Source organism: Poecilia formosa, unplaced genomic scaffold, assembly GCF_000485575.1.
Source record: "Poecilia formosa unplaced genomic scaffold, Poecilia_formosa-5.1.2 Scaffold220, whole genome shotgun sequence".
Classification (NCBI taxonomy): Eukaryota; Metazoa; Chordata; class Actinopteri; order Cyprinodontiformes; family Poeciliidae; genus Poecilia; species Poecilia formosa.
In genome coordinates this window covers 277,903-305,156 of record NW_006800159.1, presented here as the reverse complement: position 1 = coordinate 305,156, position 27,254 = coordinate 277,903, and the positions used below count along the sequence as shown (strand labels likewise).

The following is a 27,254-nucleotide window of genomic DNA, read 5'->3' as shown; positions in this document are numbered from 1 at the left end:
ATACATAATGTCATTTTGCAAATTAACACAAAGCTTTTGGCCTGTTATAACCGCCAGAGAGAAACTTGATGTGTAAAACTGAAATTTTAAGTTAACTTCTGTTGCAATCAAACTCTGTAAGAGAGTTTGTAAGTTTTGGCCCATGGGGCCTCTCTCTATATATATATATTAGACAGGTTGCCAGTCCATTGCAGGGCAACACAGACAAACAACCATGCACACACACTTTAGAGACCAATTAATCTGACAGTCATGTTTTTGGACTGTGGGAGGAAGCTGGAGTACCTGGAGAGAACCCTCCATGCACAGGGAGAACATGCAAACTCTGGGAATTGAACCCAGAACCTTCTTGCTGCAAGGCAACAGAGTTACCAACTGCTCCACTGTGCTGCCCCACAAACTGGATAACTAGGAAAATGAATCTAAAACAAATAACTAGACATAAGGAACATAACAGCTAAAGCAACTAAGGTAAAACAGAAACAAGGCTGATCTAATCAAAGAGACTAAGGAACATAGATTGATAATGACACTATAATCAAACACCAAAACAAGTCAGGACCTGACACCCAGACGTTTAGAAAAAGAGACAAAACACCAAAAGTTAATCCTGACCTTTAACCTTAGTATATCTGGTTAATTCAAGTGAATGCCTGACGTGGCATTTTTTGTTTTGTATATTATATTTGTATTAGTTAGTTCCATTTATTTATTTTTATTTCAGTTATGCTGCTAGAGGCTTAAGCCGCTGGAGGACAAGCTATCCACTTTTCCTACTTTCTCTACTTCTTTATTTGCTGTAGAGGAAAGTATTTTTATGTTTTCTTTGTGTGTGTTTTTTCCCCTCTATAGAAGCTAAACCTGGTCTGACGTTCTGTTAGCCTGTCATCAGGGAGTCGTTCTCCCTCTTCCACTGGCTTCTTGCTTTGCATGAGCATAGAAAATCCTCCTTTCAGTCCTTTTGTCTCTTTCTGTGTCTCTGCTCCGTCATCGATTCCTAAAATTAACAAAGCAAAAAAAAAAAAAAAAAAAAATTAAAATTAAATAATGTATAACACTGGTCAACAGTCAAAACATTGTTTGGGGTTTTTCCACTGCTGTAGGGTCCTTTTGAACAGCTGAATCCAAAAATCAAACTGGTTTTGTTAAATCAAGTCAACTTTCTGAACTATGGAGCAACATGAGCATCAAAATGCATGACTTGTTCTCACATCTGGGTTGGTTTCCTGAGAATCTGGATCAGTGAGTGATGAGCAGGAGGAGAGATTCCATCAGGACAGAAAGGAGGTAATGTTTAATTCACATGTACTTATCAGTGTTTATTATTCAATTTATAGAAATCCAAGTTTGTAACATTTAATTTATACACCATGTTAGAAATCAATTTTTTTCTCCTAAAACCTTTCTATGGATGAGAAATATTAACAGAAATGAACTGATAAAGTCACAAAAATGTCATCAATTTAGTCAGATCAGATTTCTCTAAACCAAATTAGACTAAAAACCTGACCTGATTGAAAAAAATGGACATCATTTTTGGATTCAACAAAATAGTCCTAATTCAGCTGAAAAAATATAGACATATATATATATATATATACAGACATTACATTAAAACCCAGTGTAATGTCTGTTTTGAACGGTGAAAATGAGGGAGTAAGCCGATACAATTCCCCGGATGAGGCTGTATAGATATCCTGTTGGGTTTCGACACCCACACGGTGTTCCGTGGGTCTGATTCATAAAAACCTGTCAGCAGCTGGCCCCCCGCCTCCAGCCTCCCCCACCCGCCTCGGCGTAGCAGCAGCCGCCGCAGTTTCAGTACCGCGGACAGCGAAGCTCCCAATAGGCCCCGGCGGCCAGCGGCAGGCCAATGGCTGCAGCGGCGCGGGTGAACACTGAACACCAGCAGCAGCATCAACAGCAGCTGCATCCCGGCAGCAGCCAATCAGAGGCCGTCGCTTCCCCTCCCACATCCAACCCGAATAACTGCAGATGCCCGCATCCAAGCAACGATTCTCTCTCTCTCTCTGGCAGCTTTACAGAGAGAATATCTGCCATCTATTTTTGGATTTCATCTATTCCCCCCCCACACACACACACGCGCACTCTCTCTCTCTCTCTCTCTCTCTCTCTCTCTTCTTCTTCTTCTTCTTCTTCTTCTTCTTCTTCTTCTTCTTCTTCCCCGTTTTCAGGTTTTGTGTCAGTTTAGGGATCAGAACCTGTTGTCTCTCTGTTCTGTCTGAAGATCCGTCCGAGCTGTGAGCAACAGCCTCGACCGACCAAAGTAATCTCTTCTTAATGGAAGACACCTTCTCTCGCGCTCTGAAGCGCTTTTTCGCATCTATCCTGGGCCCGTGTTCCCATCGACGAAGGAGGGGCCCCCAGTGAGCGAGGCAAAGGGGGGCGACCAGAGAGACCACCGGCTGGGGGGAGAGAGAGACGCGCGTCAGGCTCTGTTTATGTAGGCTACCATCCGGGACGGAAGCCGTTTTGAGCCGCTGCTGGTGGATGCCGATGGTGTGCAGATTTTTTTTCTTCTTTCAATCTGAAAGCGCCGATCCGTCGAGAAGGAACACATGGATCCCACAGGAGAGAGGATTAATTAGAAGGTAGGAAAACACAGAAAGGACAGAGGCATGTTTCTTTTCTTTTCTTTTTTTTCTTTTTTTCTTTTTAAATGAAAGGCAGTCCAACAAAAACGCTAATAAAATGTACATTTTGCTTCAGCGTAACCCCTCTGCAATCATTCTGTTTGATTCATTCAAACAAAACCCTGAAGATAAATCAGCATGGTTCTGTTCATTATCTGTTTTTCTCGGATGGGTTGAGGCGGGCAGGCGCAGCGGCTGCTGATGTCTGCTGGTGGGGGTGGATTCAAGGCTTCCATTTTGAAGCTAAGATGGATGCCTGCGCACATTTCTTTTTACTGTCTCTGCATGTGGCCTTTTCTCGCTCCTTATATAACGCCGATGATCACCAGTTGCCTGTGCCATGACAACAAAAAGAGCAATATGCCTCCAACCTGCAGGGCGGGCATGCTTAACGTGACCTTGTGCCGCGAAATGGTGCACTTTCACCATTTGTCACCACAACACCTACAGGCCTGCACTGATTGCACAACACGTTTATTTTACAGTATGTGGTTTAAAAGTCAAATGGTGCACCACAATGTTAATGTTGAATACAGATATTAACTGTTCTTAATAAATAGCTACAAATAATTTTCTGCAGTTACTTTTATATGCAAAAGTATTTATACGTCTTCAAATTTGTCCACATTTTGTCACAAACCATAAACTCTGATGTATTTTATTGGCATTTAATGTGACAGGAACACGATGCTGGAAGAAAAGTTCTACATGGTCTTCAAACCTTTTCAGAAATTCTTAGAAATCTTAAAAGTGTGGCACACGTTTGTATTCCGTCATTGGTTTGTTAAATGACCTGTTGGCATCATAATTACAGTAGCAACTATGATATGTAAGATAACTGATTTGTCTCTCATTGGAAAATTTGGTCTTAGAAGACAGGAGTCAATGCTGCATAGCAACAAGGACTGAAACAAAGAAGCACGGTGGTGCACAATGTTAATATGCAAGAGAAAAACTTACCTATTTCAAATGGAGATACTTTGTTTCCCTTTTGATGATAGCTGTTTAGCGCTACACTAACAGATGGCTTCAGGTATTCAGCTACTTGTTTGATGGGTGAAAAGTAGTTGACAGATTCTCCTGATCTAGATATCAACACTTTCCTAAAATAATGGCCTAAGTCATTTTTTGCCAAAAAAGCGTTGTTTTTTTGTTGATGTTTTTGGCTAAATAAATAAATAAATAAATAAATAAATAACTTATGCCGTTTTTACAGGAAAGTGATGATATGACTCTCTGCATCTCCTCCCAAGTTACCTCAGATGTCTTGAGTCCATATCTGGTTAATGCTCTGCTAGCCCAGCTGGAGCGTTGTGTGCCATCCTCCTTCTATTTTCAGACGATGGATGGGTGGGTCAGCCAGAAAAATGTAATCAAAACTTTGAATTTTGTTTAAGAATCTATGCTTCAATCTTTCTTCAACTTTATTTCTGACCGGTGTGCTGTGTTCCTCGTTCATCATGATATTGTGTTTTGGGGTGTCCGAGTAAATGAGGCTGAACACACAAATACACGCATCATTTTCTTTGACTTGTGAAAACCTAAAAACCTTGCTTCATGGCCTTCTTACCTCCCATTTTGACTTTTTGTGGTGGCCGAGCAGAACAACAACCTTAGACACAACAGAATGGTTTTCATCAAAACCAATCGAAATCCAGAGCAAAACAGAAATGAAAATCCAGGAGAAGATGTTAATGTTGTTGTTTGCAAATTTTCTGCATCCAGTCAGAATGAGCTCAAGCTGTTGTGTAAAGAAAAGAGGGTAAAAACATTATAAGTTTTGCGGCTGTAACTGCACCAAAAGGCGGTTTTAAACTGTGCTGATGCATGACTGACCAACAAATATCACATAAAGTCAAAATAAAACAAGTTCAACCTTGGCATCACTGTTTTAGCAAGGAGCTCAAGACAATAAGATTCCCTGAAAAGGTCTTGTAAAAGGTTTCCTAACATCTTCCAGGAAATATGTAAAGATTGGAGGTGCATGCTTCACGGTTGAGGCTTTGATTATTCATGTTTTCGGTGCCAGTGGAAGAAAAATACCACAAAAAAAAATGCAAAGCATCTACAGTCACTTAGCCTAAGTACAAATCCTGGGCCTCTATGATCACTTGATTAATATCTTTTACTATGTTACTGGAACATTTAATAAATATGATTGTAGTCTACCTCAATATTGAGAAACTTTACACTGACCTCTACAACAGAGTATGAGAGCCAAATCTAGATGAAAAGAAAGGAAAATTGGCCACAGAGGATTATATTTCAGCTAAAAAACTCTGAAATCTAGAGATTAATTTCACATATTTATGAGGAAAAAAAACAACTTGCAAATTCTTTAATGTTATAAAGTCATAAATCTGCAAAACACAATTTCTAATTTTTCCAAATTTACTCTAAAGGCAACAACTTTGTGACATGAAAACTAAGATGTTTTCTGATATTAAAAAGTCAGAAATAATAATTTAAAAAAGATCAGAAATGTCTTGGAAGTTTAGAAAAATTCTAACGCAATTTTTTGTCATTTGTGACAAAAATGTCAGAAGTTCTCCGAGATTGAAGTGGTAAAATTAGAGAAGGTACATCTGGATATTTTCCAGAGAGTTAAGTGGTAGATCTGAGATAAAATGACATCGCTCTGGTGCAGCCTTGATGGAAGCCATGTTGGAGCTTCTTCCTCACCGTCTCAGGCGTGTATTCTGGATCCCATTCGATGCTCCCTGGTGCAAGTCTGCACCAGGGAGCGCTTCTGATACAGAGACACAGCCTGGATCTACCACTGACACTGGAACATATCCAGGAAAAGGAGAAACTACACAGTAAAGGAAATACTGTAATACTGCACTGTAGTTAAAAATAGCATCCTCAGGAAAAAAAAAGATGCCAGTGAAATAGGTGCCACTATGCCAGATGTTTTTAATTGTGGATAGAAGGCAACAAGAAAAATATTTATAGGAAATTAAAAAGACTGCATGTCACTGCAGGGATGTGAGCACACTGAGTTTGAGTTTGGATCCGTGATGGTTATAAAGTCTACCAGCTGCAGCAATGCCTTATATAACAACATTTCTATAAACATTGCATGATAAATAATTTAAAAAAAAACTTCTAAAGATAACAAACACTGTTTTTATGGGTCGTCCACCTGTTTGGAGACGGCTGACAGGTGTTTTCAATCACGACCCAACAGACGTCACAGGTTCCCTCAGAACACAAGACCCAGACAACTTAGCATTATTGCCTCCATAAAGACTTCTCTTATATGTGCTTTACAATGTTATGGAAAACTTTCATAGCATTTCTTTATTGAAGAGTTCTACTGAGATAAAAGTAGAAAGACATGTAGAAAGACATGTGCCATTGGCCTTTTTGGGGTTGTGGCAGGAGAAGGACAGAGAAAAACACAATGCATGTAGCAAGAACATGTAGAACCTACTGTCAAAACACAGCCTGTGTGCATTCGTTTTACATCCATTGGGACAGTCATCATATGTTGGCCAGCCCTCTTTCCAACACATTGACAAGACGGTGAAGTCACAAAAAGTAACTCACCTTGTTACTCACAGCTGGACACTGTGAATGTAAGCCCTATCTACAGCTACAGGATACATGAACGTTTGGCAACAAGAGCTCATCAAAAGCAGCCCACATACTTCACTGATGCTATGGAACTTGTTCCAGAAAATCTCCGTCATTTCTTCACATTTTGTTTGATTTATGGAATCCACCATTGCGGCTATAATAATGACAGACTTCTATTTGTTGTAAAATGTCTTCTTTAGTAACTTTGCCGTCCTGTTTTCCGTTTACAGGTTGTAACTCCTCCGCAATAAGTCACTCTGGCCCCTTCAGAGCTCTTTGTCCTCACCAGTCAAAGAGCTTCCCCCCGTTGAGTCCGGTCTGTCTAAGGAGTCTGATCAGACATCATGGGAACGGTGTTGTCGCTCTCGCCGAGCTACCGCAAAGCTGCTCTCTTTGAGGACGGCCCGGCCACAGTGGGCCACTACACAGCTGTTCAGAACAGCAAGAATGCCAAGGAGGCTGCGGCAGCGGCTAAGTCCCTCAAACGCCCCTCCATTATTAGTGCTTTGCCATGGAAACGGATCGTTGCTGTATCAGCAAAGAGGAAGGGTTCCAAGAAGCTGCAGTCAGAAGTTGGGGACGGCGGAAAAGGGAGCTCCCCGGACGGCCACGCAGCCACCACGACCAACTCAGCCTCCAACAGCCTAAAGCTAAAAAAGTCTCAGTCCTGCGCTAACCTCACGTCATACTCATCTGGTCAGGACCCCTCGGCTGCCACCACCACTACCTCCTCCCACCTGCCCACCTCCAAGACCGTTGCAAACGTAGCTGCTGTAGTCGCCAAAAAGAATTCCCTCACAGGACCTGGAATCCTGCCTTCCACTGCCGCTGGAACGCCAAAACGGATCATTGTTCAGGTAAGGCAAATGTCACGTTTTTAATCTTTTTGCCTGAACTCAGCAGGAACAACAAGTTAAAGTTATTCTCCAAGACGACTTCAACTTGGCCCGAATGCAACTGTCCATCATTTAACAAACACCTGAGCCTGTTATAACGGCTTCCTGTTCATTACAGAATTGATATTAAAATGTTACCGTTTGTTTTTAAAGCTCTTACTGGCCTTGACTAACCTTACTTATTTGACCTTTTAAGTCCTCCTGTATGTGGGAGACCCCTAAGGTAATCAAATCAGCTTTTATTAGATGTCCCAAAGGATGAGGCCGAAGCACTGGGATTACTGGGTCTTTTCAGAGGCAGCACCCCAACTCTGGAACAATCTCCCTCTAGACCTTTGATCCATCTTTAAGTCTAAAGCTCAAGACCTGATCACCTTAGTTGACTGTTTTTAAAGGGGATTTATTATGCAAAATTTCCATTTTGCACATTTTTGTACTTTCATTCATTCAGCCATTTTCTTGTGCAAGTGTAAATGCTGAGTTGGGGTTTGGGGAGCAGCAGCTGTTTGTTTGGATTTAAAGTGATAAGAGCCCCTGAAACATCTCCTTCTCAATATAGGCAGAACTGACCAAACCGAATCTCATTATCTTAGAAAGATTTTGTGCTAAAAATCTTGTGAAAATCTTATGAATATGTTACGTGTAGCCCATAGAGTGTGCTACACAAACCAGGTGACATGTCATGTTCAAGGAAGCATGATGTGTCACCTTTAATTAATCGATCAGTCAATCAAACTGACATCTGTTTCGCCTTGCACCTTCTGTTTCTTTCCATTGACCTGTATTGTCTTTTCTGAACCCCAGGCTTCCACCAGTGAACTGATGCGTAGCCTCGGAGAGTTCCTCTGCCGCCGTTGTTACAGACTGAAGCGCTTGTCCCCCACAGACCCAGTGCTGTGGCTGCGCAGCGTGGACCGCTCCCTGCTCCTGCAGGGCTGGCAGGATCAGGGCTTCATCACTCCAGCCAACGTGGTCTTCCTCTACATGCTGTGCCGCGACGTGGTCTCGTCCGAGGTGGCCTCTGAGCGGGAGCTCCAGGCCTCGCTTCTCACCTGCCTCTACCTTTCCTACTCCTACATGGGCAATGAGATCTCTTATCCGCTGAAGCCCTTCCTGGTTGAAGCAGAGAAGGAAGCCTTCTGGGATCGCTGCCTGGAGATCATCAACCGGATGAGTGGCAAGATGCTTCAGATCAACACCGACCCACACTTCTTCACCCAGGTGTTTGCCGACCTGAAGAATGAGAGCAAGAAAGAGGAAGAGAAAACTAAGCTTCTCATAGGCCTTGACCGATAGAAAGGATCTGGAAGGTGAGTTAGGAAAGGTGGAAGGATAGAGAGGTTACAGTCAGGGAAGGCAAATGGGAAACAGAGTTGTCTTAACTTGGAGAGATACAGTCGTCTGGCATCTCTTTTGGTCCACCATTTACCAAATTTCTTGTTCGTAGCCCCAAGGAAAAAAACATTTCAGTTCATAAATAGAAATGAAATCACCAGAGCCAGCTAATGAATCACTTATACACAAACAGATGGCCTGTGGGACAGATTTACCACGTCAGAGTCAATACAGTGTGAGACCCTGAGGTGGTTCCTACACCTTCACACCAATTAGTCCACTGGACCTGATCAAAGTATGACCTCTTAGCCTGAATAACTAAAGTGACTTGGCTAGAAAAAAGAAATCCCAAGACATTTTTTCTAACTACAGGTAAACACTGAACATCATTCAAATGGGGAAAAATGTCTCTTATAGTGCCTTGCAAAAGTATTCAGACCTCTTGAAGTTTTACACATTTTGTCATGCTGCATCAAAAAACTGTGGCATATTTTAATAAATTATTTTATTGTACACAATGAAATAATTTATTTTTATTGGGACATACATGGCTTAGAGCAAGAAGACATGATTGTTTCTAGAGTTGGACAGTACAGTAAGTACAGTAAGTAATTGAGATACTATTTTTGAAAATTGCAATGAGACTGTTGGCTACAACAGACCCATGTTCTTAGACTCTTTCCTCATCTTTCATCACAATGTTTCCACCAGTCCTTTTGTGGTAGAGCATCTAGGCCAACAAAAATGTCCATCCACTGTGGGACCAGAGAACAAAACGATTTCTGACATCCAAAAATTGCATACATGGCACTTAAAATATAAGATTCCTCCAATTAGTGCATCAAAGCATTCTTATCATATTAACTGTGATGTGGCACTCTGATATGTTTTTGAAAAATTGATACATTGTTATGTGACAAAATGTTGAAAAGTTCAAAGGACTGGAATACTTTTGCAAGACACTGTATAATATCTCTTATCTAGAAAGCAAAGTTCTTTTGGAGATACTAACAGGAAGTATTTCAGAGATATTTTTGATATCAGTCTTTAGCCTTAGGCAACAAATCAATCTGACCTGGAACTTTTTCAGGGGATATCATCTGAAATCTTCCAAACTGGTTCAGAGACGGCAGACATGGACCCACATTCACATACAGCACCAATCAATAGTATACATTTTGAGTCAATGGCTTGACTTTTGACAAATATGTTGTGTTTTACACGCATTGGCACTAAATCACTCCATGAAACCCAAACACACAGCCAACAACTGGCCTCCTCCTCTCAGGCTTACTCTCATGGTCTTGCTCAAGCTCCTTAGCTGACACCATGATGTGGGAGAGGGGAAGTCAAGCAGTAATATTTCTCCCCGGTGAAATCTTCGCTGTAATTAAATATTCCATCAACAATATATCTAAAGTACTGTATTTTAAAGGAGCATTCACATTTTATTCAGGAAAACTCCGCGAACCGACTACTTATATAGAAGGTTAAGTGAAATCTTAGTCCTTCTTGCACAGATCATTGATCATTAAGCAAACCTACCCGCCCTTAAAATGTTTACATTTACGAAAACATGACAAAGTGCAATACTCAACCCTCCAGGGCACATATTTACATGGGGAACAGATTTAGTTGTTTTAATTGCTGCATGTCGGTGCTGAATACTGAAAACATAAGTAGGGAAGGAAAAAAGGAAAGGAGCAGGGAAGGAAGGATGGAAAGAAAGAAGGAAGGAATATTGTATTCTTGGTGACTTCCTGTGTCATGAGGGACGTCCTTAAGCATAAATACTGAAACATCTGAAGAAAACCTAGTCATATCAGAGAGTACATAGATGTATTTCCTCTTCCAAGGCAGTTCTATGACTTCACTGTTTGGTTCTAGAGACCCGGGCTGCCGGTACCATCCTCCGTCTCCACTGCTCAGTGCTTTCAACAGCAACACGGACAAAACTTCTTTCCCTTCACCTACCTTGCTCCGGACCAGTCAATCTAGTCCAAACCAGAGACTAGATACATTTTTAGGTCAGGCGACCTGGTTGGCTTTATGTTCTGACCAAGCTGTCTGACATGCATGTGTGCTTCTGTAGGTTCCCTAGCATGCTGCTTTGTGTTGGACACGCCGCACCTCAACAACACAAAAGAGACTGAGGGGTGGTCATGCTGAACTACTGGAAGTAAGACACCATGTTGTGGCATCAAGATGACATCTCTCTCATGGGGGAGACTGAGTGACTTGGCTTAGAATTTATTCATGAAAGAGCAGGCAGTAGCCCTTCATTTTAAACTTCTATTATGTGGTGACATAGCACCAGGGTTGAAAACGAGCCCACATGATTTCCAGTAACTGAAGTTCACTGTAAAATAGATAGGCCTCGTCTACACCTCTCCAGATATTTTTTGAAGCAGATTTTTTTTTTTTTTTTGTCCTTCAGTTTGGAAAAAGTCTGCATCTGCATTGGCACGGTGCAATAGGATTCCATATCATAATGCTGTAAGGCCTATTTTGTCCCAGCGGGTGGCGATAATGATGACAATAATGATATCGAAATTCAAAAGCAGAGGATCCTCTTATAAACCCTCGTAACGCCTTGTTCATGGCTACCTTTCTGTCTACGCAAATGACATCTCAGAACTGAAATGCCCTTACATGGGCACCAACTTGTCAACTAATTTTGTAATCAGTATTACTTCAAAGTGATGTTCATGACATCAGAATGCTCAGTAGGCATCTATGACAAAAAGCTGGACTTGAACTGGGCCTCAACACCACTCTAAGTCCCCACATTCCAAAACCCTTTCTAGTTCATTCATGCCATTTACAGAAATGTGTTTGAAATAAAAAGTAATTTTACTTAGGGCCTGGTCAATGCAAAACATGTTTTAGGGTCAGGGATAGGGTTAGGGTTACGTTTAGGCATTAAGGAATGAGGGGATTGCGAGCGGTGGGTCCTAAGGCTGGACCACAAGACCACTGCCTGGACAGTGTCAGCATTTGATTGGGGAAAAGGTCCACATTTAACCCAGACACCTTAAATCCGATGTAGTTGTCATGCCAGGGCGCAAGATGGCGAAGGGGATTTTAACATGTTGAACCTTAGCTTCCAACTCACTAGCTTCCAGTTCATTTAGAAAACAGTAACCCGTCTCTGATGAATCAAGTAACACACAAATTCCTAAGTTGTGTTAAAGTGAACAGGTAAAGTAGCATGCACAGTACAAAATGCTATCCGCCACTGTTGATGTTATTATCTGATTAAATCCTACAGTCGTGTGTTCTGCACATGTGTGCTTTCACACCTGTGGAATACTCCACACCTCTGTGGAGGTTGCTTCAGAAAGGTTTCACTCTGAGCCCTGGCTTCAAAAAGTGCCGGTGTGAGAAACTCTGATCACTGGAGCGGCTGGATTTCAACAAGAATGTTACGGTTTCGGTGAAAATATCAGCTCTGATGCTTCAGACTGAAAGCCTCTCTGAAGCTTTTCCATCAAGAAAAGATTCAAAATATTCTTCCAAAACAATTCTAACTCAGTGTGGACATGCACAAAATGGGATGATACGTCATTTTTAATATTTTCCGTGTTATCAAATCATATGGATGCACCACAAACATTCTAAAGTTCATGGTTTTTAAAACTCACCTTTGGAAAGGTATTTTTTTCTTTCTTTTTTTTACTGAACTGAAAATATTTGGTTTCCAAAATATCTGGTTTGTGTGGACAGGCCTTTAGTTCATAAACTTCTAACTTGCTACAGAATTTTCACCTAATTTGTGAGACAAATGAAAGGTACTTTCGATTGCTACTCGTCAAGGTAAAGCAACCAGAGCAGAGCCACAGAGGATGACGGTTTGACATTATCATCCCAGAGGCTTTACCTTGATCATTTTATGTCATAAAGTCAAACTGTAGCGAATAAACTGTCTTCAGTTGTTAAAAATCTCTGCCTTCTCATAAAGGTCAGAGATCTTGTGCCATATCATTATGAAGACTCATTATTTCATATAAAACTAAAAAATAAATAAATAAAAAAACACAAAAGAAGAAAAATGAGCCAACTCAGAGTTTCTGAGTCCTGAACAAGAGAGACTGTAAAGAAAAAAAGTTTTTCATACATTCTGTATCAGAGATGTAGAGCAGAGAAGAAGGACTTTGGTGGGTTGCAAAAACATGGAAGCTTGTGATTTTGTTACACAATGAAATTGTACCTTTGTTAAATGTATGCCAACTTTGGAATCACATGACTACAGCATTCAACGCATCTATGTGGATTTTATGATTTCTGAAGAATAATAATAGGCTATTTGATGTTTCAGAGTACTGAGCAAAATCAGAATTGCGTTTCTAGGTGGCTTTTGAAAACAGAAGGAAATGGCTTTTTAAACATGATAAATGACTATGAATTATCTGCAAATTCCAGATGAGATGTGTCCATGTTGCAGATATTTGTCAAACTCTAGTTGCAGTTTATGTATATGGTACTTGGCTGGGCTGCAGCAGCTAAAATGATGAAAATCATGTAGCCATATTACTACATCAGACCTCACAAGTCAAATATGCAGACAAAGGATGAAATTAGGCCAAAAGAGCTTATTTATATGTCACTCTACCTGGAAGTTTCTGATGGCTTAATCAGACCAGTAGCATCTCTTTTAAAGGCATTTCCAACCTGACTTTCCACATATTGTTTTCTCTTTAGCAGTACAAACTCCTGTAGGTAATACATCTGTTGCTGCAGGGTAATGGAGGGTAAAAGATGTGTCCAAACGGTAGAGATGCTAATTTTCCCAAGGCCGTCCAATGAATCCACAGAAGTCAAGGTGAAAACAAATACCTTGTTTTTCTAGATTTCTGTGATTTCGGCAGGTCCAACATTTCAAAGAGCGATAATGAATGTGCTGTTATTTGATTTCGATTCTTGGAAAAGTAGCTAAAATCTTAAGGGTTTGTTAAAACCAGTACAAGCTTTCTGTTCTCCTGCAGTGATTTTACAATAGCTATATCTTATCACCTTCAGTTAACCCGTAAGCTAACTTTTCATTGCTGCCAGGAAATTTATTTCTAATTGACCTAATGTAGGCCTATTTTACAGGCAACAAGGTAAAACTGTGCTGGAAGACTTTAGTTATACCAAATTGGTCTTTGGCAAAAAGTCAATATCTTAATATTGTTCTTGGAATGTAATGTTGGTGAATCTTGGCACATGAATTTGCACTGTCTAACTGCTTTACATTTAATGTTGTGTGACAGAATTTAAATGTAAAATTGTGCTAGCAGGTTTGCTAAAGTATGAACCTCCTCAAAGGGAGCTAAGTTTTTCCAGTAGTTCACACCTTAAGGCTCTAACATTCGGTACCAACACACAGAGTATGTTCAACAAACTGTTGAACATACTCTGTTTGTTGGCAGACAGGCATTTGGTTCATAAACCAAAGGCCATTTAATTCAAATGCCTTTGAATTAAATTTGTCAGGCATTTGAATTAAATGCTAAATGCTAGCATGACTGTAGCTTAGCTAGTCTACATGTCTGTTTACTACAAACTCATGAAATCTCATAGATATATCTTCAGTTTGAGAAACCCAAAGCTTGATGAACATTTTGTGCCAAACTCCAGCTGCCAACCTGTGACCGAACAATCATTCTAGAAAGATATTGTTTTGCTAGAAGCTAACTAGATCATGTTGAAATCTGAAGTCTCCACAGGGCCTGTCACTGAAAAAAAATAAGCACCCAGCTATATGGGGCAGTCAGTTTGCACTCAGAAGTCATAACTAATATGTTATATGTTGGGAAAATCAATGTTAACAGGTTACCAATGGCTGCCACACGTTCAAAATATAGTGACAATTCTAATAGAATATATTTATTTGCACTTCTGATGGTTTGTATGTCATGAAATCAATCACAAATCATGATACTCATATTGAACAAGTTACAGTGTTTTCATCCATAAGATGTAATGTGGACTTGTATAAGTTAGCCTGTTCACACAGAACAATTCTCAATTTCCACTCATTTTGCATCTATCAGCTGGAATATATAGTTAAATTCAGGGTGACATCATTTCCAGATTAAGCTTTGACTTCGGTGATAAATGGACCATAACGGTATATTAAAAATATTAGAACAACTATGTGAATGTCAGATGATGATTTTTGTCAGACAAGTGTTGATGTGTTTTCTCTAAAAACAAAACGATTCGTGAACATTTATCCACATTTTTGCACCAAGCTGCTCCCATCTGCTAGGGGACAGTAACCTGACAAGCTTAAGGTGATAACACCAGAAGGATCGTTTTTGTGATAGAAAAGTGTGACTTGGCAATTTCCGCCCAAATTTTCATCGAGGATCAACTCATTGCAATGTGCCATATTTTATCTTGCGTCATGTACAAGACAAAAACTATTGTGGAAGCTTCTGATATGATGAAATTGGTTCAATTTTACTCCCTTTTCATTTGTGGCTCATGTGTAAAGAAGAATCTTTGTTGAACAAAAGTCAAGGCTACTAGTGTTACTAGAGTGCTAATGCTGCAATATGTTATGTGGATGTATGAATATGTATGTGAGAAATAAGAATTATTTGATCAACTGTTACAATGACTTTATATAAAAATCTTTCCAAGCACTGTGTTTTTGTTTATTTCTAGGATATAGAGTTGTTTTCTTTTTTTTTTTTTTTCCTTATTTTATTTAAACAGACATTTTCAAACTTTGGCCTCAAGGGGGCAACAGGAGATGTTTGAAGAAGATTTTAGCCATTCATGGTCTCATGTCATGTACAATATGACATAAACTTTTTTATTATCGTTGCTACTAACAAACTTATGTTATCACCATAAAAAAGGTACCATAGCGTATACATTATGTGTTTGCACTACATACTAACAGAGAAGAAACAAAACAAAACAAACAAATGAATCAAAAACTTAGCAGGACAATTGTACATACAACAGAAAAATCCAGGGCAATACATTAAAGTACACATATTTTCAAACAAGAGGACATCTTAAAAACATTTTTTGACTTAAGAAAAAATAAGGACTTATGAAACAAATTCAACTAAATATTCCATTGCATAAAATCAGGGATGGTTTTAAAAGAATCAACATTTGGCCAATAGGAGAACGTTCCTTGATGTAAAGTCATTAATGATGTCATCACATGAAATCTGCTCAGCTACTGTTGGCGTTCCTGAGACATGGTGGACCTCAGATATGTTTTTGTAATGTTTGTTATTACACAATAGCCAGCCCCGCCCTTATCTCGCCACTCATTCGACTGACTACTGACCAGTTCTCTGTCTAACAGGTCCGGCAAATCTCTGAAACCCGGGTCTTACCCCAAAGTCGGTTTATAAGAGATATTCTATTTAAACTGGTGGTGGAAAAGACTCGTCTAGCTCTAACTACCTACAATCCAGAAGTTATTACCCTTTTCAGTTGAGAAACAGTCAGCTGAGTAGCCCTCACAGCTGCATAGCTGCAACAACCACTCCTGTTAAGGGTAGCTCTTTTCCTAAAATAACGGCACTTGTTTACGGCTAGATTAGATTTAGTGACTTAGACTTAAGTCCCAGGGTCATTATTTTTACACTCACCAAAGGAAAGTACGAAGCCACCACATCTCTAGAATCAGGTACGCTAATTTTACTGTAATCAGGGGAAACTACAATGATCAAATGACTCAATTAATCTCAATGTCCACAAGTTTCATTGGAATTTTTAGTATGTAATTTATTAAGCAAGCTTTAGCAGGGATAAATAATAAGCAGATTAACTTTCAGAGATTACAAATTTGCAATAAAACAATAAATTCAATTTAAATCAATTACAACCTATTTTCATTTCTATCCCTATCCTGTGTCACTAGTTTAACCAAGCGAGGCTCTTGGGGGGCAGTTCAACTCACACCCAGATGGCAATTGATCCCAGCAACAGAAATCTTCAGATATCCTTGGTCAGAGTCTTTGTCCTGACGCGGCAAAGTCCCCTTTCAGAATAGAAGCAAAGCAGAACTGCCCGTTGTCCTTCAAACGCACAGATCTTCGCCAATCAGTGACCTTTGTCTTTCCTCCAAGTCTGCTGCAGTAGGATAGAGATCGTTGGGTTGAGGCAGAGGTGTTGGTCGAATCAGGAACCAGGGCTGGGGGTAGATGGATCCTGTCCCTTCTTAGCGGCGTGAAGTCTCAACTTCCCCTTGGTTCCAGGGTGCTATCCTCTGCTGGTCTTTAATCTGCGTCCTCTTGTTTGCTCACCTTCAACGCCGCGGACAAAGAACAGTCTCTTCCCTTGTCTGCTGGTTTTTAAACCCTCTCAGCCCATGGTTGTGTATGGGAGAGGTCTACGTGACTTCTGAAACGTTCCGATGAGTCTATGGAAAGCCCCAACCTTTCCCAACCATCATCTCTTTCGTGACCCATTGCAGCAACTCTCTTCTGTACTTCCCTTTTCCTACTGGCCATCTGGCCATTTCTCGTAACTCACTTCCCTTTTTGAGCCTCCCCAGCACCCCCGCCTAGCTCAGTGTACTAATTGTGACACAGTCTGCTTCATTTCTCACGATCTCAACTCTTCAGTCATCTTATTTCTGTAATTTATTATAAAACATAATCAATTTGTCATTGTATCAACTTATAACTTTCAGTATGATTCTCCATCACTTATCTATTCTGTAACTCAAGCTGTTCCTATTTCTAATCATCAATAATCAACATACAACAGTCAAGTTGTTACTGTTACTACAGATCAAGAATACAGAATATATATTTCAAATATACATTACAGACCATTCCAATCATTACATATGTATGTATTTTTATTCATCTTTTAATCATCATTAAATCAATATGCAAGATTACTGTTATTTCTCAGGCCTTTCACCTACCATCTACCTCCAACACAACATCAGTGACCTTTAGTTACAGTTACATGTTACACCATTTCAAGTTCAATGTCAAAATCACATTTATAACCTTTTAGTTTATCTGATTTAGCATTCATTTGTAATTTTATAATAACCATAAATTATTAGTTACTCTTATTATAATCATGATGTGAGTTATTACAGACATTTCTGAAAAGAAACCAAGAATAATCCATTATTCTAATTATTTGATACCAAAGTTAAAGTTACTTGTTTCACCTGTAAGAACTTCAATAAGTTTAAGAGTAAGTGTAAATATTCTTATAATCAAACCATCAACCACTGGCTAAACCAATATTAATTATTGGTTTAATCATGTTATCATTATTAATTTAAGTATTTTACTGTGGGTTTTATCCAATTCCTCAAAATGTTTAGATTTTATTCTTTAAACCTTTAATGCTCCGAAATGAGCACTCTGAATTATTTTTATTCACTGCAGGCTGGAAACTTCCTCTTTCTTCAGGAAACCTGCTCTTCCTGTTCCATGACTCTCTTTCTGCCTGATTATGATTTTTTACGATTAAATAGAAAAAAGTAGAATTAAAGCAAAGTTTGCAGGACACAATAACAACACACACAACCAGATTACTTTTATTACCGTCTGACTCTACTGTTGGGTCTTGATGTCACCTGTGTAATTAGTTTTAAAGATAACTTTATTCATTGTTATTATTAAACTAAAATCTCCAGCATGGGGAAGTGGTATGAGCTCGACTTTTCTCGACACCCCCTCCTCGAGGTCAGACCTTTCACATGCTGGGAACCCAACACCCTCCTGCAGGTCTGCGTCCTCATCCCCTGGAAAGAGAAGATGGTCCTCTGGGATGTGAAGATCTTCCATCATGACAAAGGACTCAGCAGTCTGGGATGTGAAGATGCATAATCTCAAAACTCCACTGCTCTTTGACAGTAAGTTTCAACTTTGAAAAACGTCTCTCTGCTCCAGCCACAGATTATGGGACTGACCACAAGGAAGAACCAGCGAGGAGGACTGAGAGAGAGGTAATTAAATACTGGCAGTGTGAATGCTGGAACAACAGACTGGGCTGATTGACTAATAGGTTGCAGGTGTGAGGGGGGAGCGAGGGAAAATGGCACAGGGGGCGAGAGAGAGTACGCAACAGGGAAACTAGAAAAATAAATCTAACATTAAAGAATAACTAAGAAACTAGAGTAACAAAAAATAACTAGACATAAACATACTAAAGTGGAATCACAGAGAAAAAACTGAAGGCTGATTTAATTAAAATAAGAACCTAAGGAACACAGAATAATAAAGGAACTAGAATCGAGATCATTGTTTTGATGCCATAAAATAATATTTTTGCTCATGATCTGTTACAACAAACAAAAATAAGTTATGTGCTGACTGGGGCAGATTTTGGTGTATGTTAACTAAAACCACAACAAATCTGCAGTAGCAAGAATTGGTCTGTGGCTCATTGGGTGCTGTGTGCAGAGAAAGGGACGGGAGTTTAGAGGCTAAACGACCCGGTGTTCTTCCTGAGAAAAAAATAAAACCGGACTAATTTGAGTTCAACTAAAGAGAATTATCAACTGGCAATTCTAATGTCGTGACTCCTGTCTGTCAACAGAATAGGGTGTTTCTATTTTTTCCTCAATGTGGTGAATATAAAATAATAGTAAAACAAAACCCACCACAAAATAATCAAACAAATACACGTTTTTTTTACCTTTTTGTGCCGAGATTATATCTAAAGTCAGTGGGTTTGAAAAGACACCGGTGTTGTCCAGACTTAGCGTCAGACCCACGTGACCGGTGAGCAGCAGGGCTCTGTCCGAGGTGCTGAAGCAGGAAAACCAGCCCAGCAGCCGAATCCACCGTTAGTTTTCAGTGATATGTGGTCCAACAGCTCTGACTCGAGCTCCGAGCTGCTCCGCGTGCTGCTGTATCATCACTCAGAGATGGTTAACGTGATATCTCCAGACTCATCCCGCCCCTCGCGCCCCCTTTGGCACGCTTCCGCCTCAACCGACCAATGAGAGCGCTATGCGCTGCAGCTTATAAAGCGATCTGCCGTCGAGCTGTTCACCCCACCGTCCCCCGCCGTCGTATGAATCACTGAGCCGAGCCGCATCCCCAGATCTACCGCAACCCGCGAAGATGGCGACCCGGGTAAGAGAGCTATATGTATTACTGTCCCGCTGTAAGAAACAGAGTCGGCCCAGTGTTTGTCATGGGACAACATGCGGCTCACCCACTGCTGCAAGATGTCGGTTAAGCCTAATCTTCCCGTTAACCTGGAGCGCACGGCAGCCTCGTTTCCGCCTGAATGTCACCGTGACTGAAGAGCGGGGCTGTGTGTTTCAGCTTTAGCTGCCCTCTCTCTCTGTATGTGTGAGGAACATTTTGGGCCAGGTCTGCATGGTCTCAGCCTGCTAACAACTACCAGAATGAACAGAAAGCCGAGGCTTCGCTTTGCCCTTGAGCCGCCGTAGCTGCCTGACATGCAGCCAGTCCTCCGGATGGTCATCAAATAAGGAGGCAGGGGCAGGCTTTTTTTTCTTTCTTTTTCTTTCGTTTTTTGGTAAAAAAAACAACAACAAAAAAACAGCGCGTCCAATTTCGCGCAGAATGCGTTAATGTCGCCTCCGATCCGCAGCCCTGTGGCGCTGAAAAATCCGCACACAGCGGTGTATGGGTGGCTGCTGGATGGTGCATGTTGATCTGACTTGTTTTGTTCAACCCGTCGACGCGCAGGGGAACAGGGTGTTAAAGGTAGCTTGTGTTAAACCTGCCCCGCTCGCCTGCCATCAGTTTCACTACAAGCCCCTCCTTGCAGTCCTCATCATGTGAACGGGGTGGATTTCATTTAACAAGGCGAACCTCTCTTTTTTTCTGCTTTAAAAGCCTCGGAATAGCGCGATGTCTAAGCAAGGATTATGTAATTACCTCTAATTCCAGCAAATAAATCCATTTGATATGCTTTACTGACTTGACGGATGAAACCAGAGTTTTGTCCCCATGTGTTGACATGTAATGCACTGAATGTACCCTAGTAGAATATTTACTACTAGAGGGCATTTATCGTATCTTTTATAATTTATCGTGATCCGTTTCTAAGAAGCATTTTGATTTAAGGTTGTCACGATAAATTCTAATTATGGATCTTAAAATCCACTGAAGCTGTCAGTACTGTGGGGATTGTTAGTTTTACTATTTTCTCCACTGTTTGTTCAATGAGAATGTCTTTAAATATGAATACATCTAAAATATGATTAAATGCAGTTACTGTGTATGACTGGTGCCCCAAAGAAGTGTGTTACAAATAGGAATGTTTAAAGAGCAGCATGTATGATTTCTGTTATGCAGTCATAAAATTACCTAAAAAATGTAGTAAATAGTTCTTATGGTCACTTTTTTCGTTATCACCGTGGTACCACAAAATATCATGATGAAACTTTAAGTCCATGCCACCCATCTTCATTTACTACTCTAAACTAACCAGATCTTACTAAAGTTGAACCCTGTGGGCCAAATCCTGTCCACCATAACTATTTATTTGTGGAAAATAAATAGAACTTCAAGATAACAGCTGTGTGCTTATATGTTATCAGTCAAATCAGTTTTTATTGTACAAAAGTACATAATGTGAAAAGATGTTGAATATTATTGATTGATTACTTTGCGAGCGATGGAAACCCAAATCACATTCTTGGTTTGTGCCGACAAATCTGGTGAATAATTTTGATTGAACTTTAAGAAGTACTCATTAAATAGTAGGATATTTTTATCCTAGAGTCTAAATAAAGAGACTAAAAAACACCCTAGGAATTGTGTTTTTTTTTTTCACATGTTTAATCAGATCTTCCAGTCAATCAGAACAAGCTTCCTTGTAAGGATTCTGCCAACACCATGTTTTAGAGTCACAGTTATGTTTTTAATACCTGGTAAAAACCCAAACCAGCTCCTGGTTCTACCCCTTCCTTCATAGAGAAGGTCTGGAACCTGGGTTGCTGAGAACCCATTGCTTGCTGGAGGCGTCATTGATTGTGCTGAAGTTTGAAATAATTGGATCTGGTTTTATACACTAGCTAACGTTTAGTCATTAAATACAGCTGCAACAATAATATATCTTAAACATTCCTCCATCAATCACTCAATATTTGTAAGTGTGGCCAACAAGCTCTGGGTAGCTTGGTTTAATTCCAAAATATAACCCTCTATAAAACAGTGTAGAAAATCACCATCATCTTTCACAACTTCTTCTGTTCTCTGATTGGCCCCGTTAAAATTCTACTGGAGAAATCCACTTCAATGGGAGAAATTCAATTGAAGGCACATGAGAGTCAAGCAGAATTCCATAGGAAGGCAATGATCAGGCTGATGTTTTTAGAGAGATGTGCAGTGGTAGTTTTCTACCACATATAAACCTCTGATCATCAATTTTCTAGACCTGCTGCCAATTGTCAATTAGCTTGTCTCAGTTCTTCCAGTTTTTGCCCATCCTTTCAACTCTGACCAATGTCTCAGCTGAAAAATTAAGGCCTGCCCACATCATGATGTCGCAACAACCATGCTTTATGGTGGGACGCTGCGTTCAGGGTCATATGCAGTTTCAGTTTTCGAGTACATACAGTGTTTTGGATGAAAAGTATCATTTTGGTCTCATTTGACCAGAGCCCCTTCAACATGACTTAGCAAACCTTAGCAATGGCTTTCTTGTGTCACAAAAGCCAGATTTATGACAAACAGCTGCAATGTTGACTGGTTATCCTCCCGAGCTGTCTGTGGGGGTTTCGCTAAGTAGTCATTTCTACAGGAGGTCAGAGGCTGAGATAAGAAAAGACAAATCTTGGCAATCCTGTAACTCATCTTTTATGTTGTTGCCTTGGAGACGCTCAGGTTTGGGAGTCTACATGCTGTCATTTTACCTTAAAAATCACTGAACATGTCACATCAGGCTAATTCGTTTTCTATTTTAATCAGCAACATGCCCAGTTTCTGTCCTCATCAGTGCAGACAGAATGCATGCTCATGATGCTAACAGCTGCTAACAGTTCAGAGCTCTCCCTTAGAGCTCATACTGCAGCTTTGTCCTCTTAAATATGGTATGTTTCTGAAGGAAGTTCCTTTAAAGGGTTGATCAGCTGCAACCAGCTAAATCTGAGCTATCAGCTGTTAGCTTGGTGCTCTTATCTAAAGCAGCACTGTGCTGTTTGTGCTGAGACATAAATTTTTATCTCAGAGGAAATGAGTGACTCACGCACGTAAGGCTCTTCTTCCCCAAAGTACCTTTAACACATTTTACCTAATTTTGTGTGTTAAAACAAATGAAAATAACAATAAGGCTTGATAGGACATTCATTTTAGCTGGTCATTTTGTATGGAGCCATGGTTCCTCTTCTCTCAGGATAATGACACCGGTTCACTGGCAGGATCAGAGACAGAATCTGATTTTTGGTAATCTATAACTATTTGGATTCTTTCAAATAAGCAGAATTTCAAATAAGCCAGTCGAGTTTCATTCTTCAGCTAGATGGCAGTCACCAGATACTAGATATTAATATCTGTATCAGTTACGATATTGAGAAAAATTCGGTGACATTGTGTCTGATCCATAAGGTCAGATCTATTCAGTCTATTTCTATGCTTTGTCCTCTGAGTGATGTCATGTTTTATTATTTATTTTACATTATATTTAGAATTCCCAGTTGCACTTTCTGAACCATTTGAAAGGTTTTTGCAGTTAGTTTCATTGACTGTTCTCCTAATTGCACTGACTGAACAAATGAAAGTTGTTGTTTTAACATGTTTGACCAAGATTATGAAGCTGTTGGTGTATTTAAGTGTGCTGTGCTGATTCAGAGTTAGCAAAAAAAATGTAATTCAGTACATTTATCCTTGTGATAAAAAAAAGACATCTTTTCATTTGATTCAGGTCTGTTTTTCTGTATTTGGATTGTTACTGACATATACTAAACCTCAGAAATCTGTGTCGGTGGAAAAAAATGGAGCTTGTATAATTTTTTTCTGTTTTGATGGTACATTCTCATTTCTGGTCATCCAGCATCAGTCAGAAGTATCCACCGGCATTCTGATCCCAGAGAAAACCACAGACTCACTTGGCCATCTGAGCACTGTTGCATCCTGGGATGTGTCAAAAGGAGTCAGTGGAAAGCAACTGGCTATGCAGACTGACAGCTTGATGACCTCAACACCAAACTACAAAAACAGAAAGTCTTTTGAGGCCATCTGAATAAAAATAAATTATCCAGTAGTGGGTCTGTGTGTGGGATACTAGCACTGCTGAATAGAAGTGTTGGAGCAGACTAAATGCCGGAGCAGACTAAATGCTGGAGCAGACTAAATGCTGAATTAGTTTAAATGTTGGTTGAACTAACAACATTTGCTGGGGCAGACTAAATGCTGGGATGGACGGAATGATATTTGCGGCCAATCCAGGAGCATGATTCTTTTTCCTTGGTGTTGATTGGCTGTACCCTCAAGAGTGGCGATAACACAGACTGTGGATGCTAGCTTCTGCAGTTGTGCTAAGATCATTTCAATTGTGTGTGCATATTAAGGTATATTTGGTGTTTAAACTATTAAAATGGGAAGTTTGTAATGCTTTTAGTAAAGGACTCAGTTGTTCATGATTTTCATCATCATCCACTAGATAAAATAATCTAACTTTTTTCTGTTTTTTTAAAGTTTACTTGCACTTCTGCAGCAGAAATGCAAGTAACATTCACACTCTGGTTGTGCTGAGATGAATGATTCTGTAAAATACTGATTTAATTTAACATTTTTCCGCTATACAGTGTGTGTAAATATCTGGCCTTGTTAAAGCCCAGAAACCAAAGATCGGATATATGACATTTCAATATCTAAACAAGCAAACACTGAGTTACAGTTCTCCGTATTCTCTGTGCAATGACTGTTAGGTGTGAGACAGAAACAGTGCTGGGCTTTCGGATTTTAGAGGCTGTTTCAAATAAATTAATATTTTTTTGATCAGATCTTTAAGCAGGTTTCTAAAAGTTGCACGCTAATTGGATACCATGCAAAGAGTCACATTTGTTCTCAGTCCAGCCAATTAAAACCAATTTATCCTTTCAATAAAGAAAACTGTTTTTTGACAAATACCTACTATTAAAAATAGTCCCATTTTATTGCCATTTTTAGTTTTTTAAATAAAGATACTGTCATAAGGTGTGAGGTTGTTGGTGGTGAGGAGAGACGCCGAGACCCAGATTATGGTGAATGATGAAGGTTTAATGATGAATAAGCACCCAAACAGTCCAAGGCAGGCAGCACGGCAGGAACAAGCACGCAGCTAAATACCGGTAGCAACTGTCAAACGGACTAGACGGAACAAACACAAACCACAATACATACGACGAGGATCCGACAAGGAACACAGACAACCGGTGGGTTTAAATACACACGGGGTAATTAAGGGAATGAGACACACCTGGGGAGCAATCAACGGGGAGGACAGGACAGAGACTCACAGGGAAACAGGACTGAACACAGAAAACTCAAAAATAAACACACAATAACACAGATCTTGACAGATACAAATTCAGCAAAAAGAGGGTGGATAAATTTCCTTCTATGCGATGTTGACATTGATGGAAAATTGGGTAAAAAAATAACACGTCAAGAAAAAAGCATTTAAAAACTCACTGATGTCAATTTTAGTGTCAAAATTGGTGGAAATTCAATTCAATTATTTCTTTAAAAAACGACTAAAACCTACATTTGTTATTATATGTACATATCAAATAAATTATTTGTCAGTCTGGTCTGGTCTGGCAGATTATCATCATGTATCTCAGATTACTATTAAAACAGGAACTGCTTTGTTCATGCTGAACAGCAACGCTGAACTGAAAATGCCAACAACTACAATTATTTTTGTTTTTTGATGGATCTCAAGCACCAAAGTGAATTTATTCCTTGCCAGATGGCTTTGTGTATGAACAGATATTATTCAAATTGCTTGCCTGGTACAGCAGCGTGTGGGTGTTTTCAAGGACAGCCTGATTGATTGGATAGTGTCAAGATCAATAACTGGAGATTGGGAGGCGTTTGCTCTTCTAGCTAGCGAAGGAGAAAAAGAAAAAAATCTTGTTTGATAAAACAAGTGAGTGGGCTGCAGAAGCTGGAGGCTCGTTTAATTTGTGTCTCTCCGTCTCTGCAGTCTCGCTTGTTATGCTGTTTAATGAAGTGCGTCTCGAAATCTCCCACCACCTCAGCTATGCTGTCATTAGCGTGCTGGCTGTCTTCATGCTAACGTTTCAGTAGCTAAACTCCAACTCTGGCTGGTGGAGTCTTTCAGCACTTAAGCTGCTAATCTGGTAAAAGGGAAGATTGTTGATTTTTCCTCCTGTTATCTAATCGATGAGTTCCACCTAACAGCTAGACTCTGAGCTTAAGAGGAATCAAATGCAGGAAAGAGGCTAATGACTGGAGAGAGACGGCTCAGAGTAGAAAACAACACGTAGGGAGGGATCAGAAATAAGATAATGTATGGAACATGATTATAAGTAATAAATGCAGGTCAACTAGCAATTGTTTTAGTAATTGAGTGTACTATTGATTATTTTTGATGATTAATCAATTCATCTACAGATTTCTCATTTAGCAAGTTAAGCTTCTTTTAGACAATATTTGAAGTACGGTGCAATATGAAAATCATTCAATAACTTTTATTTACAAAAAAGGAAACAAACATTTATTTAAACAAACATTTATTGCCTGAAAATAATCAACACAGCGTTCCTTTAGTGTACTCTAAAGCAAAGTGTACACAAAGGAAGCATCTGCTGCCAAACAATTTACTTCTAACATCAACATGTGAAAATCTCATTCCTTTCTGCTTGACTTAGCATCAGTACAGCCTCCTTCTGATTGGGTGGTTATATTTTGTACGCACTTACAGGCCAGCAAAAAGTGTTAAATAAGAGATTTGATTTTTTTTACAGAATTTGAACCAGTTGATGCTGAAACCACTTGATGATTTCTGGGTAGAACTAATTTGCAGATGATTTCTTTTTAATTCTAAATGTTAAATGTGTAAAGGCTTTGACATAATCACTGCTTTGGGTGTGTTGTTCTTTCAGCAAATGGAGTTCTTTCCAGTCTATATTTCAGTTAACGATTGATTATTAAATTAGTTGACGATTATTCCAATGATCACATGTCATCACAATTATTCCGATAAATTGTCTCCAAATGTTATGCTAACTCCTGGTACAGGAATTAGCATGTTTATAGACTAGATGGGACACTGCCACTCATTCCTCTATCAGCAACTGAGTACGGTAGTGGATGATGTGGTTTGGCCCTGGCTCACAGCTCCAGTGGGAGACATTTTAGGTTTTCTGTGTGAATCAGAAGTCACGAGCATGTTTGTGTGTGTGTGTGTGTGTGCGTGTGTGTGTGTGTGTGTCAGCTGTGAATTAGAGAGAAATGGTTAATCCCAGATTCTGCAGCACAGAGCCTTCCTCCCTGAGCTCTGATCTGAAGATATATTTAGAACGCCACTCTGCTGTGGTCAGACGACACTGCAGCAACACTTCCACAGCAGGTGGCGCTCTGCTCTGCTGCAGCCAACAGTAGGTGTGATGATGCTTAGAATACAAAGCATCATCTGTGCTAACGGAGAGTTTGCAGAGATAGGTATTAACAGTCAGCTATGAAAGATAGAGAAAACATGGAGGCGGGGTTTATGGATTAGAAATGAGCTGAGGGTCAGGATTAAGTGCTGTAGCATTAGTGTCAAATATTTGGCTCCAAAAATTAGAGAGGCTTTGACCATTGTTGACTGTGTTCTATAACTTTGTATTTTTTTGTGTAGGTTTGTCTTTATGGTGTAAAGCTCT

At 39.8% G+C, this 27,254-nt stretch overlaps 2 protein-coding genes and 1 long non-coding RNA gene across 5 annotated transcripts in view; 2 read left to right on the top strand and 1 right to left on the bottom strand.

Annotated features, from left to right (window-relative positions):
* The first annotated feature begins 1,801 nt into the window (after nt 1-1,801).
* LOC103149224 (cyclin-dependent kinase 5 activator 1-like) lies at nt 1,802-15,099 on the top strand. Its single transcript, XM_007568275.2, has 3 exons — nt 1,802-2,612; nt 6,467-7,093; nt 7,937-15,099. Exons 2-3 carry the CDS (start codon nt 6,581-6,583, stop codon nt 8,426-8,428), a joined length of 1,005 nt encoding a protein of 334 aa, XP_007568337.1. The 5' UTR covers nt 1,802-2,612; nt 6,467-6,580; the 3' UTR covers nt 8,429-15,099.
* Nucleotides 15,100-18,307: 3,208 nt separating this feature from the next.
* LOC107838205 (uncharacterized) lies at nt 18,308-19,075 on the bottom strand. The gene is made up of 2 exons (XR_001664264.1): nt 18,888-19,075; nt 18,308-18,811 (listed from the first exon to the last, which is right to left on the bottom strand). It is a non-coding gene; the product is annotated as an uncharacterized LOC107838205 (long non-coding RNA).
* A 347-nt stretch (nt 19,076-19,422) lies between these two features.
* The window catches only part of nsfa (N-ethylmaleimide-sensitive factor a), a 36,709-nt gene continuing 28,877 nt past the window's right edge, over nt 19,423-27,254 (top strand). For all 3 annotated transcript variants that reach the window (XM_007568274.2, XM_016679778.1, XM_016679779.1), the window contains exon 1: nt 19,423-19,536. In XM_007568274.2, coding sequence (XP_007568336.1) covers nt 19,525-19,536 — 12 coding nt within the window. In that variant the 5' untranslated portion in view covers nt 19,423-19,524. The remainder of the gene's footprint in view (nt 19,537-27,254) is intronic.